This window comes from Salvelinus fontinalis, unplaced genomic scaffold (genome assembly GCF_029448725.1).
Source record: "Salvelinus fontinalis isolate EN_2023a unplaced genomic scaffold, ASM2944872v1 scaffold_0004, whole genome shotgun sequence".
NCBI lineage: Eukaryota > Metazoa > Chordata > Actinopteri > Salmoniformes > Salmonidae > Salvelinus > Salvelinus fontinalis.
Window position 1 is genome coordinate 482,755 of NW_026600213.1, and position 16,687 is coordinate 499,441.

Consider the following 16,687-nt stretch of genomic DNA (forward strand, 5'->3'; position numbering starts at 1 on the left):
CGTGGCTAAATATTTGACCATGGTTACTGATCAAAACCTTAGATAAACCTTGACAAAATACAGGCTCAGTGAGCACAGCCTTGCCATTGAGAAGGGTAGACACAGGACAACCTGGCTCCCTGTAGAGGAAAGGCTGTGCAACCACTGCACAACAGCAGAACCTGAGACGGAAAGGCATTTCCTGACAAAATGTCAAAAATATAAAACAATTAGAGAGTGTCATTTTCCCAAATTTGAAACCCTTATTCAAGGTTTCAAAGACCTCTCTGATGAGGATAGGCTACCCGTCCTGATGGGGGAGGACGCAGAGAGCTGTGGGTTGGCAGCGCACTACATTGCTGCCTGCCATAAGTTGAGGGACAGTGTCTGACAGACCAATCAACCTGCACATGTCCTCTACTGTATGCTTATTGTTATTGTTCAATGTTTGGTTATTTTGACCCTTGGTTACTGTTGTTACTGTTGTCCCGTTGACAATTTTGATTCTCATTTTTATATTGTAAATATCCAAAATAAGCTTTGGCAATATGTACATTGTTACGTCATGCCAAAAAAGCGAATTGAATTGAATTGAGAGCAGAGAGAGCAGAGAACAGAGAGAAAACAAACTGTTATCACAATTAACATGCTTTTCTTGTTTTCAACTATGTTTTATTATGAAAAGTACAATATATCCTTGAATACTTGTACAACTATGGAGCGTATGTCCTTATATAATTATACAATTTGTTATTCAACATAAAGACAACAAATGATCACATTGGTGTTTTAACGGTGTTATTGTCACAATTATAGGAAGACACGCATGTGTGTGTGTGTGTGTGTGTGTGTCCAGCGTGTGTGTGTCCACATTGTGTGTGTGTGTTTGTCCAGTGTGTGTGTGTGTGTTTGTTTGTCCAGTGTGTGTGTGTGTGTGTGTGTGTGTGTGTGTGTGTTTGGCCAGTGTGTGTGTGTTTTTTCAGTGTGTGTGTGTGTGTCTGTGTGTGTCCTGTGTGTCAAGTGTGTGTGTGTGTGTCCAGTATGTGTGTGTGTGTCTGTGTGTGTCCTGTGTGTGTGTGTCAAGTGTGTGTGTGTGTGTGTCCAGTGTGAGTGTGTGTGTGTCCAGTTTGAGTGTCAGTGTGTGTTTTGTCCAGTGTGTCCAGTGTGTGTCCATACTGTGTGTGTTTGTCCAGTATGTGTGTACAGTGTGTGTGTGTGTCCAGTGTGTGTGTGTGTGTCCAGTGTGTGTGTGTGTCCAGTGTGTGAGTTTGTCCAGTGTGTATCCAGTGTGTGTGTGTGTCCAGTGTTTGTGTCCAGTGTGAGTGTGTGTGTCCAGTGTCTGTGTGTGTGTGTCGACTGTGTTTGTGTATGTGTGTGTTTGTGTGTGTGTGTGTCCAGGATGTGTGTGTTTGTCCAGTGTGTGTGTGTCCTGTGTGTGTGTGTCCAGTGTGTGTGTGTGTGTGTCCAGTGTGTGTGTGTGTGTGTCCAGTGTGTGTGCGTGTGTGTCCAGTATGTGTGTGTGCGTGTCCAGTGTGTGTGAGTTTGTCCAGTGTGTGTGGTTGTCTGTATATGTCCTGTGTTTGTGTGTGTGTGTGTGTGTCCTGTGTGTGTGTCCACTGTGTGTGTGTGTGTCCAGTGTGTGTGTGTGTATCCAGTGTATGTGTGCCAGTGTGTGTGTGTCCAGTGTGTGTGTGTGTGTGTGTGTGTGTCCAGTGTGTGTGTGTGTGTGTCCAGTGTGTGTCTGTGTCTGTCCAGTGTGTGTGTGTGTGTGTGTGTGTGTGTCAGGTTGTTATTTACAGTGACACTGAGGAGTCAACATAATGAACCCCAAACCCTGGATAGAGGGGCTCAGTGAATGTGGAGGTGAATGTGATCAGGTGGGTCAGTGTGTCAGAGGAGGCTCTATAGAAGGACAGAGTGCCGGCTGGCCAGTCCAGATACACTCCTACTCTGTGGGAGCTGGAGGGGTGGACGTCTATGGTAGTGTCATTATTATTGTGCCTGGCAGTGTAACTGTTGTCAGAGCAGAACAGACACCAGGACTTGTCATTGTATCCAAGACAACAGTCTTCACCCCTTCCTCTCCTGTTGATTCCTTTATATGTCACTCCTATATCAGCCCCCCCACTCCACTCTACCTCCCAGTAACAGCGCCCAGTCAGACCCTCTCTACACAGCACCTGTTCCCAGACCTCAAATCTCTCTGGGTGATCAGGATACGGCTGCTCCTCTCTCCTACATGTCACCATTCTGTTCTCCTCAGACAGAGAGAGGTGTCTGTTTACTGTGTTTAGGTCCAGTGTGAGATCACAGACATCTGATGGATGAAACCAGACACAATATTAGAAATCATCATCATTCACATTAGAGTGTTAACTCACTTTTCACTAATTCATTTAATGTAGATGTTTCTAGTTATCAAAAGGAGAAGTTAAGGTAACTTGAGACTTGTTGAATTATCATATGTTATACTGTATGGTAATATAAAACACACTTATTCACATTAATTACACACACACACACACACACACACACACACACACACACACACACACACACACACACACACACACACACACACACACACACACACACACACACACACACACACACACACACACACACACACACAGTCAAAGCAACTCTTTGTAAACGTTGGTGTCCCTGATTTCTGTTTCTGTAGAACTACAGCTGATATTTAATATGACCAAGTAAGTAATGATGGTGGTCTTTGACTTTGACTTAACTTGAATTAAGACTTATTCTTAGTCATATTCTTCACAGCAGTCAACACTCACATTTTCTAAGTCCAGGTATCATTGTGTTCTCTCCACCATGTTCCACACTGTAGCGGTAAGCAGAAGAACAGACAGTCATTGAGGGATACACCTGAGCTCACACACACACACACACAGGACACACACACACAGGACACACACACACTGGACACACACACACACACACACACACACACACACACACACACACACACACACACACACACACACACACTGGGCACTGGACACACACACATACACACTGCACACAAACCTAAACACACACACACACACAGGAAACACACACACAGTAACATACAACAAAGTCAAACATGTCTGATATGAACATTGACATAAACCCTCTACATACTTGAGTTTCTCCAGTCTGCAGTGTGGATCCTCCAGTCCAGCAGAGAGCAGTCTGACTCCTGAGTCTCCTGGGTGATTGTAGCTCAGGTCCAGCTCTCTCAGGTGTGAGGGGTTTGACCTCAGAGCTGAGACCAGAGAAGCACAGCCTTCCTCTGTGACTAGACAGCCTGACAGCCTGCAAAGAGTCAAATCATATTAAACTCACACTGATATTCTTTGGTGGTGAAAATAGTGGCAGTATATTTTTTTTAACATATTCAGATACATCAGTGTCCTGAAACCTGCCATATCTATTCAGAAATTAATGTATCATTATTAGAAATGACAAATTATCAAAGTATTGACTGCAGATAGAAAAATGTATATTACAAATATTTGAGTAGACTGACCAGACCAGTTTAAAAAGCAGTATCAGTCAAAAGACAGACAGTGAGGTATCAGATTTAGATTGTATTGAGTATACAGTCCACACCATATCTATATTGACAGTGAAGCTAACATTTTAAATGTGCTTCTATACTCCAACATTTTGTATTTCAGATCAAATGCTTCATATGAGGTGACAGTATATAATGTCACCTTTTATTTGAGGGTATTTTAATACATATCTGTTTCACCATTTAGAAATGAAAGCACTTTATGTATCTAGTCCCCCCATACTTTGATAATTTGAAGAAGTCGAAAATATTCTGATCAATTTACTTATAGTGTATTAAAGTAGTCAAAAGTGTAGTATTTGGTTCCAAACTCATTGGTTGCATTTGCAGTTTGTTTTGGGTTGTGTTTTGGGTTGTGTTTGGCCCAATAGTAACTGAACTGTGGATGATGACTGGAGTAATTTTCTGTCTAAGGGAGTAGATAACACGTTTCTAAACAATACTAAATTAATCCTGATTATGCCTTGATTAATACAAATCATGAATAAATAATGAATAATAACACTAAGAGTTGGTTAGAACAGATCTGAATCAGTAAACTAAGAGTTGGATTAAACAGATCTGAATCTGTTTAAAGATAGAACTGCCAAATGGGGTGGAGTTGCAATCTACTGTAGAGACAGCCTGCAGAGTTCTGTCCTACTATCCAGGTCTGTACCCAAACAATTCGAGCTTCTACTTTTAAAAATACACCTTTCCAGAAACAAGTCTCTCACCTGTGGCATTCTGCATTAGCATCGAATAGTCTCCGTGATATGCAACTTTTCAGGGAAGTCAGGAACAAATATACACAGGCAGTTAGGAAAGCTAAGGCTAGCTTTTTCAAGCAGAAATTTGCATCCTGTAGCACAAACTCAAAAAAGTTCTGGGACACTGTAAAGTCCATGGAGAATAAGAGCACCTCCTCCCAGCTGCCCACTGCACTGAGGCTAGGAAACTCTGTCACCACGATAAATCCACTATAATTGAGAATTTCAACAATCATTTTTCTACGGCTGGCCATGCTTTCCACCTGGCTAACCCTACCCCGGTCAACAGCCCTGCACTCCCCACAGCAACTCTCCCAAGCCTCCCCTATTTCTCCTTCACCCAAATCCAAATAGCTGATGTTCTTAAAGAACTGCAAAATCTGGACCCCTACAAATCAGCCGGGCGAGACAATCTGGACCCTCTCTTTCTAAAATTATCTGCTGAAATTGTAGCAACCACAATTACTAGCCTGTTCAACCTCTCTTTCGTATCATCTGAGATTCCCAAAGATTTGAAAGCCCCCTCTTCAAAGGGGGAGACACTCGAGACCCAAACTGCTACAGACCTATTACTATCCTGCCCTGCCTTTCTAAGGTCTTCAAAGGGGGAGACACTCTAGACCCAAACTGCTACAGACCTATTACTATCCTGCCCTGCCATTCTAAGGTCTTCGCCAAGTTAATAAACAGATTACCGACCACTTCGAATCTCACCGTACCTTATCCGCTATGCAATCTGGTTTCAGAGCTGGTCATGGGTGCACCTCAGCCACGCTCAAGGTCCTAAACGATATCATAACCGCCATCGATAAGAGACATTACTGTGCAGCCGTATTCATCGACCTGGCCAAGGCTTTCGACTCTGTCAAATCACCACATTCTTATTGGCAGACTCAACAGCCTTGGTTTTTCAAATGATTGCCTCGCCTGGTTCACCAACTACTTCTCAGACAGAGTTCAGGGTGTCAAATCTGAGGGCCTGTTGTCCGGACCTCTTGCAGTCAAAACATGCTAACCTCTCACCATTACCAATAACAGAGGCTACAACAAAACATGCTAACCTCTCACCATTACCAATAACAGAGGCTACAACAAAACATGCTAACCTCTCACCATTACCAATAACAGAGGCTACAACAAAACATGCTAACCTCTCACCATTACCAATAACAGGACAACACCCTGTCGTTCTCAACTAACATCAAGGCGGTGGCCCGTTCCTGTAGGTTCATGCTCTACAACATCCGCAGAGTACGACCCTGCCTCACACAGGAAGCGGCGCAGGTCCTAATCCAGGCACTTGTCATCTCCCGTCTGGATTACTGCAACTCGCTGTTGGCTGGGCTCCCTGCCTGTGCCATTAAACCCCTACAACTCATCCAGAACGCCGCAGCCCGTCTGGTGTTCAACCTTCCCAAGTTCTCTCACGTCACCCCGCTCCTCCGCTCTCTCCACTGGCTTCCAGTTGAAGCTCGCATCCGCTACAAGACCATGGTGCTTGCCTACGGAGCTGTGAACGGAACGGCACCTCAGTACCTTCAGGCTCTGATCAGGCCCTACCCCAAACAAGGGCACTGCGTTCATCCACCTCTGGCCGGCTCGCCTCCCTACCACTGAGGAAGTACAGTTCCCGCTCAGCCCAGTCAAAACTGTTCGCTGCTCTGGCACCCCAATGGTGGAACAAACTCCCTCACGACGCCAGGACAGCGGAGTCAATCACCACCTTCCGGAGACACCTGAAACCCCACCTCTTCAAGGAATACCTAGGATAGGATAAAGCAATCCTTCTGCTTCTTCAAATGGTAGACTACGGTGCCTTGCAGAGGTATTCATCACCCTTGGTGTTTTAACTATTTTGTTGCATTACATGTCATTTAAATAGATTATATTTGGATTTAATCTCAGATTCATTCATTTCATGTAATGGACAGACACAAAATAGTCCAAATTGGTCAAGAGAAAAAAATATATAATAATTCTTTAAAAAATTAAATAAAAACAGAAAAGTGGTGCGTGCATATGTATTCACCCCCTTTGCTATGAAGCCCCTAAATAATATCTGGTGCAACCAATTACCTTCAGAAGTCACATAATTAGTTAAATAAAGTCCACCTGTGTGCAATCTAAGTGTCACATGATCTGTCACATGATCTCAGTGTATATACACCTGCTCTGCAAGGCCCCAGAGTCTACAACTCCACTAAGCAAGGGACACCACCAAGCAAGCGGCACCATGAAGACCAAGGAGCTCTCCAAACAGGTCAGGGACAAAGTTGAGGAGAAGTACAGATCAGGGTTGGGTTATAAAAAAATATCCGAAACTTTGAAAGTCCCACAGTGCACCATTAAATCCATTATTAAAAAATGGAAAGAATATGGCACCACAACAAACCTGCCAAGAGAAGGCCACCCACCAAAACTCATGAACCAGGCAAGGAGGGCATTAATCAGAGAGGCAACAAAGAGACCAAAGATAACCCTGAAGGAGTTGCAAAGCTCCACAGCAGAGATTGGAGTATCTGTCCATAGGACCACTTTAAGCCGTACACTCCACAGAGCTGGGCTTTACAGAAGTGTGGCCAGAAAGAAATACATTGCTTTAAAAATAATAATAAGCAAACACGTTTGGCGTTCGCCAAAAGGCACGTGGGAGACTCCCCAAACATATGGAAGAAGGTACTCTGGTCAGATGATACTAAAATTGAGCTTTATGGCCATCAAGGGAAACGCTATGCCTGGCGCAGACCCAACACCTCTCATCACCCCGAGAACACCATCCCCACAGTGAAGCATGGTGGTGGCAGCATCATGCTGTGGGGATGTTTTTCATTGGCAGGGACTGGGAAACTGGTTAGAATTGAAGGAATGATGGATGGCGTTAAATACAGGGAAATTCTTGAGGGAAACCTGTTTCAGTCTTCCAGAGATTTTGAGACTGCTAAAGCAACACCCGAGTGGTTTAAGGGGGAAAATGTAAATGTCTTGTAATGGTCAAGTCAAAGCATAGACCTCAATCCAATTGAGAATCTGTGGAATGACTTACAGATTGCAGTACACCAGCGGAGCCCATCCAACTTGAAGGAGCTGGAGCAGTTTTGCCTTGAAAAATGGTCTAACATCCCAGTGGCTAGATGTGCCAAGCTTATAGAGACAAACCCCAAGAGACGTGCAGCTGTACTTGCTGTAAAAGGCGTCTCTACAAAGTATTGACTTTGGGAGGTGAATAGTTATGCTCAAGATCTCTGTTCTTATAATTTATCGGTTGTTTAACAATAAAAGATATTTTGCATCTTCAAAGTGGTAGACATGTTGTGTAAATCAACTGATACAAACCCCCAAAACATCTATTTTAATTACAGGTTTTTAGGCAACAAAATAGGAAAAATGCCAAGGGGGGGTGAAAAGTTTTGCAAGCCACTGTACATACATAAAGTGCTTTCATTTCTAAAAGATAACCATATTGTAAAGGCTGTCCTCTTCTTCATCCGAAGAGGAGCAGGGATTGAACCAAGGCGCAGCGAAGTTTGAACACATAATGAATTTAATGACAAGACGGAAAAACGAACACGAACTACACTTGAAATGATACAAAATAACAAACGACGTAGACTGACCTAAACATGAGAACAGACATAAACACGAAGAACGCACGAATGGAAAACAGACTACATAAACCGAACAAACCGAATACAGTTCCGTATGGTGCAGACATAACACAAACACGGAAGACAATCACCCACAACGAACACTGTGACAACGCCTACCTAAATATGACTCTTAATTAGAGGAACGCCAAACACCTGCCTCTAATTAAGAGCCATACCAGGCGACCCAAAACCAACACAGAAACAGAAAACATAGAATGCCCACCCAACCTCACGTCCTGACCAACTAACACACATAACAACTAACATAAATAGGTCAGGAACGTGACATTACCCCCCCCACAAGGTGCGAACTCCGGACGCACCAGCACAAAGTCTAGGGGAGGGTCTGGGTGGGCATCTAACCACGGTGGTGGCTCAGGCTCCGGGCGAGGTCCCCACCCCACCATAATCCATCCTAGCTTCCTCCCTCTAAGAATGTCCACCCTCCTTTTACCCCCACAAAATCCTCTTAATAACCTCACTAATAAGGACAACACCGGGACAGAGAGATAAATCAAGACAGAGGGATAGATAAGAATATAGAGGTAGATTAAGATAGAGAGGGAGATCAGGATAGAGGGGCAACTCCGGACTGAAAGGCAGCTCCGGACAGAGAGACAGCTCTGGACTGATGGGCAGTTCTGGGTATCTAGCCGTTTCAGGCTGAAGGGCAGCTCATGGCTGACTGACGACTCTCGACGCTCATGGCTGGCTGACGGCTCTCGACGCTCATGGCAGGCTGACGGCTCTCGACGCTCATGGCAGGCTGACGGCTCTCGACGCTCATGGCAGGCTGACGGCTCTCGACGCTCATGGCAGGCTGACGGCTCTCGACGCTCATGGCAGGCTGACGGCTCTCGACGCTCATGGCGCTCTGACGGCTCTGGCTGCTCATGGCGCTCTGACGGCTCTGGCTGCTCATGGCGCTCTGACGGCTCTGGCTGCTCATGGCTCTCTGACGGCTCTGGCTGCTCATGGCTCTCTGACGGCTCTGGCTGCTCATGGCTCTCTGACGGCTCTGGCTGCTCATGGCTCTCTGACGGCTCTGGCTGCTCATGGCTCGCTGGCAGCTCTGGCAGATCCTGTCTGGTTGGCGGCTCTGGCAGATCCTGTCTGGTTGGCGGCTCTGGCAGATCCTGTCTGGTTGGCGGCTCTGGCAGATCCTGTCTGGTTGGCGGCTCTGGCAGATCCTGTCTGGTTGGCGGCTCTGGCAGATCCTGTCTGGCTGACGGCTCTAGCGGCTCCTGTCTGGCTGACGGCTCTAGCGGCTCCTGTCTGGCGGATGGCTCTGTAGGCTCATGGCAGACGGGCGGCTTTGCAGGCTCATGGCAGACGGGCGGCTTTGCAGGCTCATGGCAGACGGATGGCTCAGACGGCGCTGGGGAGACGGATGGCTCAGATGGCGCTGGGGAGACGGATGGCTCAGATGGCGCTGGGGAGACGGATGGCTCAGATGGCGCTGGGGAGACGGATGGCTCAGATGGCGCTGGGGAGACGGATGGCTCAGATGGCGCTGGGGAGACGGATGGCTCTGGCCGGATACGATGCACTGTAGACCTGGTGCGTGGTGCCGGGAACTGGAGGCACCGTGCTAATGACAAGCACCTTCCTACTAGTGCGGGGAGCAGGGACAGGGCACACTGTACTCTCAAAGCCCACTCTATCCCTGATGCGAGGTACCGGCACTGGTGACACCGGGCTGAGGACAAGCACATCAGGATTAGTAGGGGGAGAAGATACAGTGTGTTCAGGGCTCTGGAGACGCACAGGTGGCTTAGTGCGTGGTGCCGGAACTGGAGGCACCGGGCTAGATACACGCACTACAGGGAGAGTGCGTGGAGGAGGAACAGGGCTCAGGATACGCACTGGTAGCCTAGTGCGTAGTGTATACACTGTAGGTACTAGGCTGGGGCGGGGAGGTGGTGCCGGAAATACCGGACTGTGCAGGCGTACTGGCACTCTTGAGCATTGAGCTTGCCCAACCTTACCTGGTTGAATACTCCCGGTTGCCCGACCAGCGCGGGGAGGTGGAATAACCCGCACCGGGCTATGTAGGCGAACCGGGGAAACCATGCGTAAGGCAGGTGCCATGTATGCCGGCCCGAGGAGACCAGACGCGTTGAGCCGGCCTCATGACACCTGGCTCAATACCCAATCTAGCCCTACCAGTGCGGGGAGGTGGAATAACCCGCACTGGGCTATGCACTCGTACAGGAGACACCGTGCGCTCTACTGCGTAACACGGCGCCTGCCCGTACTCCCGCTCTCCACGGTAAGCCTGGGAAGTGGGCGCAGGTCTCCTACCTGCCCTTGGCCCACTACCTCCTAGCCCCCCCCCCAAGAATTTTTGGGAATTACTTACGGGCTTTTTTGGCTTCCGTGCCAGACGCGTTCCCTCATAGCTCCGGTTCCTCTCTCCGGTAGCCTCTGCTCTCCTCAGTGCCTCCAGCTGTTCCCATGGGAGGCGATCCCTACCAGCCAGGATCTCCTCCCAAGTGTAGCAACCCTTTCCGTCCAATACATCGTCCCATGTCCATTGCTCCTTCTTTTCCTGTCCCTTTCTCCGTTGACTCCGCTGCTTGGCTCTGGAGTGGTGGGTGATTCTGTAAAGGCTGTCCTCCTCTTCTTCATCCGAAGAGGAGCAGGGATTGAACCAAGGCGCAGCGAAGTTTGAACACATAATGAATTTAATGACAAGACGGAAAAACGAACACGAACTACACTTGAAATGATACAAAATAACAAACGACGTAGACTGACCTAAACATGAGAACATACATAAACACGAAGAACGCACGAATGGAAAACAGACTACATAAACCGAACAAACCGAATACAGTTCCGTATGGTGCAGACATAACACAAACACGGAAGACAATCACCCACAACGAACACTGTGACAACGCCTACCTAAATATGACTCTTAATTAGAGGAACGCCAAACACCTGCCTCTAATTAAGAGCCATACCAGGCGACCCAAAACCAACACAGAAACAGAAAACATAGAATGCCCACCCAACCTCACGTCCTGACCAACTAACACACATAACAACTAACATAAATAGGTCAGGAACGTGACACATATATGAATCCTCTCAAATAAAAGGTGACATTCTGTACTGTCACCTAATATGAAACATATCTCAAATCCAAAATGCTGGAGCATAGCACCAAATTTAAAACTGTAAGCTTCACTGTCCAAACACATATGGTGTGGACTATGTGTGTCTGGTAAACACATGTGGATCTGGTGAACAGTTATCACTTGTTGACCAACTACAGGAATACTGACCTCAGAGTCTCCAGTTTACAATGGAGATTCCCCAGTCCAGCAGAGAGCAGCTTCACTCCTGAATCCTTCAGGTCATTGTTACTCAGATCCAGCTCTCTCAGGTGTGAGGGGTTTGACCTCAGAGCTGAGACCAGAGAAGCACAGCCTTCCTCTGTGACTCCACAGCCTGACAACCTGACAAAGAGATCATCATGACTTCACAAACACTGTTAATTTAACACCAGTAGTGTAGAAGGACAATGGCAGATGCATTTAGTTAATTCTCCCAAACATAATGTAAGGGCTGTCGCTCTCCTCATCCTCGGACGAGGAGAGGAGAGAAGGATCATCAGACCAAAATGCAGCATTCGGGAAATAAGCCATCTTTTTATTTACAACGACGATGGCAACACGAAACAAAACACTTTCAAATTTACAAAACAAGAAAACGACGTTGACGAAACCTGAACATAAACTTACATAACTAAACGTAAACTCACGGACAGGAAACAGACGACATCAAAATAAACGAACAGCCAAACAGTCCCGTATGGTACATACATTCGACGACACAGGAGACAATCACCCACAAACAAACAGTGAGAACACCCTACCTAAATATGACTCTTAATTAGAGGAGAACGCAAAACACCTGCCTCTAATTAAGAGCCATACCAGGCAACCAAAACCAACATAGAAACAGATAACATAGACTGCCCACCCAAAACACATGCCCTGAACAAAACACATACAAAAACAACATAAAACAGGTCAGGACCGTTACACATAAAAATTAATCTTCTGTCTTCTAGAACTGTATGGTCATTTTGTTATACTAATGTAAACATCAATGCATTGATTCAATATGTTTTTCAACATAAAATTATATACATCATTTTCTCTAAACTGGATAATGCTTCCTGATGATTAGTTCTTATATGTCATTTTTATTTACTCACAGAGCAGCTCTGGAGGCTTTGACCACTGGCATCAGCCTCAGAAGACCTTCCTCTGATCTGGAGTATTTCTTCAGGTCAAACACATCCAGCTCCTTTTCTGAAGTCAGCAACACAAAGACCAGAGCTGACCACTGTGCAGGTGACAGTTCGTCTTCTGAGAGACTTCCTGATCTCAGGTAGCTTTGGATCTCCTCCACTAGAGAATGGTCATTCAGTTCATTCAGACAGTGGAACAGATTGATGCACCTCTCTGGAGAGGGATTCTCCCTGATCTTCTCCTTGATGTACTTCACTGTTTCTTCATGGCTCTTTGAGCTGCTTCTTGTCTTTGTCAGTAGACCTTGTAAGTGCTTCTGATTGGACTCCAGTGAGAGGCCCAGAAGGAAGCGGAGGAAAAGGTCAAGGTTTCCTGTCTCACTTTGTAAGGCTTTATCCACAGCACTCTTGTAGACAGTAACTTTAGACTTGTCTCTGAACAGCGAAGAAAGTTTCCTGGACTTTGATTGAGGTTTGTCCATTAGATTCTCATTGTTGTTGATGAATGAGAGGAACACATATACAGCAGCCAGAAACTCCTGAATGCTCAGATGAACAAAGCAGTACACCTTGTCCTGGTACAGCCCACATTCCTCTTTAAAGAGCTGTGTGCACAATCCTGAGTACACTGAGGCTTCATTGACATCAATGCCAGCCTCTTTCAGGTCTTTTTTATAGAAAATCAGATTGCCCTTCACAAGCTGTTGAAAAGCCAGTTTTCCCAGTGACAGAATGCTCTCATTATTCAAGTGTGGACCTGTCTCTTCTTTCCCAATATACTTTTCATTCTTCTGTTTGGTATGAAACACCACAAGGTGTGTGTACATCTCAGTCAGAGTCTTGGGCATCTCTTCTCTCTTATGTTTCAGCATGTGTTCAAGGACTGTTGCAGAAATCCAACAGAAGACTGGAATGTGGCACATGATGTGGAGGCTCCTTGATATCTTTATGTGTGAGATGATTCTGCTGGCCAGGTCCTCATCACTGAATCTCTTCCTGAAGTACTCCTCCTTCTGTGGGTCATTGAACCCTCGTACCTCTGTCACCTGGTCAACACACCCTGAAGGGATCTTATTGGCTGCTGCAGGTCGGGTAGTTATCCAGAGGAGAGCAGAGGGAAGCAGATTTCCCTTGATGAGGTTTGTCAGCAGAACATCCACTGAGATTGACTCTGTGACGTCCCAACAGATCTTGTTCTTCTGGAAGTCTAGGGGCAGTCGGCACTCATCCAGACCATCAAAGATGAACAGAACTTTGTACTTTTCGTAGTTGGAGATTCTTGATTGTTTGGTTTCCATTGAAAAGTGATTGAGAAGTTCAATGAAAGTGTGTTTGTCCTTTTTCATCAAATTCAGCTCCCGGAAAGGGAATGAAAATACAAATTGGACATCCTGATTTGCTTTTCCTTCAACCCAGTCCAGAATGAACTTCTGCACAGAGACTGTTTTTCCAATGCCAGCGACTCCCTTTGTCAGTACAGTTCTGATAGGTTTGTCTTGTCCAGTTAAAGGTGTGAAGATGTCGTTACATTTGATTGCAGTCTCTGGTCTTGCTTGTTTCCTAGTTGTTGTCTCAATCTGTCTCAGCTCATGTTCATTATTGACCTCTCCTGTTCCACCCTCTGTGATGTAGAGCTCTGTGTAGATCTTATTGAGAAGTGTTGGGTTTCCTTGTTTAGCGATCCCCTCAAATACACATTGAAACTTCTTCTTTAGATTAGATTTGAGTTCACGTTGGCAAATCACAGCAAGCTCATCTGAATCTAGAAATAACACAGAGGATATTAATATTACGTCTGTTTTAATGCCTACAGTATTGTAGGACTGTTATAAAGTTTTACATTATAATAATTTATTCTCTTAACTGACTGTATAAATGTGTAAATGTTTTCTTAATGCATTACAGACTGGTGTGACTGATTATATTATTATTGGTATTATTGATGGTATTATTAATGTTGTCTCTCTCTCTCTAAATTAATCACCACAACACATCCCTGCTGCTACTTGATGAGGTCACTAGGTGTTGTGTTAAGGCTGTTACAATATCATTGAGTTACACAGCTACTTTAGCTGTACTTGAGCTACAGCTTTTAAATGTTATAAAACAGCATTCAACATGAGGCAGACAGATCTGACATTTCTCCAGTGTGTCAGCAAGCTCCTTCTGGTTCATTTTCCTCAGGACGTGCAATGTGATCTTCAGAGCCCCCTCTCTGGCACTGCTCTCCTGCTTCTCATCTTCAGCATCCACCACTTCCTTATCCTGCTTCTGACTCTCAAAGCCTTCTGGGAGTTCTGGACTAAGAATCCTCTTGAACATCTTCAGCTCGTTCTTCACAAATGTCATAATTTTCTCTTCAAGCAACTGAAATAAATAAAGTAAATAAGTTAAGCAAGAGACAAAATGCTTTCTCATCAACACATTAATTAATGATTGACAGATCAACTTTATTTGAGGTAAACAAAAACAAATGTACATAACAGGACCACATACACTGAATATGGAGGCCAGGTCTGTTTGATGACTCTGGGAAGACTGACCACTGAGAATCTCTGACTCTGATCTCTCCTGTTGGTTTCTGTGGACAAAACATGAGATTACATCTCCTCATCCAGGGAGCACACACACACACACACACACACACACACACACACACACACACGAAGGGAATGTTGTGTTTGTTTAATAATGTTTTTGGACTATGAAAATGGACAAAATTATTAGCCTATGGATTATGAAAACAACAACAATAAATGGAAAATGGGAGAGGAGAAATGACTGGAGACAGTGTTGTTTAACTCACTGACCATGACCCATGAGTTCTTCTTACCTTTGTTCAGTAGAAAAGTCTCCCTCTCTAAAGGATATAGGACGATCCATAGACTTGTCACTCTTCATGGACACACAGCTGGGTACAGGGGAGGCTGGTCTCTCCTGATTGATTGGACTTCAACACAACAGAGACAAACATTACATCTCTCATCTACTCTGAGCTCAGATGGGGAAACATAAGAAGAGTTTCATTCCAAAAAGCTATATATCCATTTTCAGAAATGTTCGTAAATTAGCTTTTATTCTTTAAAGAAGTTATGTTTATGTTAAGTTATGTTTTTTTGCTAAATGAGGAGATGACACGTGGGTACCTGCTTCTATAAGCCAATGAGGAGATGGCACGTGGGTACCTGCTTCTATAAACCAATGAGGAGATGGCACGTGGGTACCTGCTTCTATAAGCCAATGAGGAGATGGCACGTGGGTACCTGCTTCTATAAACCAATGAGGAGATGGCACGTGGGTACCTGCTTCTACAAACCAATGAGGAGATGGCACGTGGGTACCTGCTTCTATAAGCCAATGAGGAGATGGCACATGGGTACCTGCTTCTACAAACCAATGAGGAGATGGCACGTGGGTACCTGCTTCTATAAACCAATGAGGAGATGGCACGTGGGTACCTGCTTCTATAAACCAATGAGGAGATGGCACGTGGGTACCTGCTTCTATAAACCAATGAGGAGATGGCATGTGGGTACCTGCTTCTATAAACCAATGAGGAGATGGCACGTGGGTACCTGCTTCTATAAACCAATGAGGAGATGGCACGTGGGTACCTGCTGCTATAAACCAATGAGGAGATGGCACGTGGGTACCTGCTTCTATAAACCAATGAGGAGATGGCACGTGGGTACCTGCTTCTATAAACCAATGAGGAGATGGCACGTGGATACCTGCATCTATAAACCAATGAGGAGATGGCACGTGGGTACCTGCTGCTATAAACCAATGAGGAGATGGCACGTGGGTACCTGCTTCTATAAACCAATGAGGAGATGGCACGTGGGTACCTGCTTCTATAAACCAATGAGGAGATGCAGCGCGAATTGCGTCACAAATAGAACTGACTTCTAGACGCTCGTTGGCGGCGCGAGCAGTGTTTCATTTTTAATAACGAAATTAATTTAGCGACGCGAGCGTTGTAGTCAGCCCCGCTAAAAGGCTGGTGTCGTTACTCTGCCTTCTCCGGGGGCATGTTGAGGTAAATTTACTAACCGGGAGGGTTGAATTATGTCATTTATTGGTGGGCTGGAAGACGCACTCTTGTCTTTTCTATTCCGAGGTTGTTTACTCGCAATATCAGATATTAAGATGTTTTTTAAATGAATGTATACTGAGGTTGAGGCTCTGACTAGTGATTATTTACCCGGTGTTCAATACCTGCTATTGAGGCGCCCTGAAAATAATATTCAAAAGATTGGTCCTTGGACACAGAGGGGTTAAACACTAAAGTTACCGTTCATCTAGTGAAGAGAGGAGAACCGGACAGAGGTAGCCAGCATCTGTCAACGAGAGAGGGAGAAGCCCTCCACAGGATTTAACAGGTGGAAGAAACAACCGGGGAGCTCCATCGGTCCACAAGAAATGCAGGCAGCCGGTGATGATGTAGTAGTAGCTATGGTAA

General features: G+C 45.5%; 1 protein-coding gene across 1 annotated transcript; it reads right to left on the minus strand.

The window, feature by feature from the left end:
• Positions 1 to 1,759: 1,759 nt before the first annotated feature.
• Positions 1,760 to 15,558, minus strand: LOC129841950 (NACHT, LRR and PYD domains-containing protein 3-like). The gene is made up of 7 exons (XM_055910317.1): positions 15,059 to 15,558; positions 14,722 to 14,806; positions 14,364 to 14,592; positions 12,190 to 13,987; positions 11,252 to 11,425; positions 3,087 to 3,300; positions 1,760 to 2,294 (listed from the first exon to the last, which is right to left on the minus strand). The coding sequence occupies exons 1-7, from the start codon at positions 15,124 to 15,126 to the stop codon at positions 1,773 to 1,775; spliced, it is 3,090 nt and encodes a 1,029-aa protein (XP_055766292.1). The 5' UTR covers positions 15,127 to 15,558; the 3' UTR covers positions 1,760 to 1,772.
• Positions 15,559 to 16,687: the final 1,129 nt, after the last annotated feature.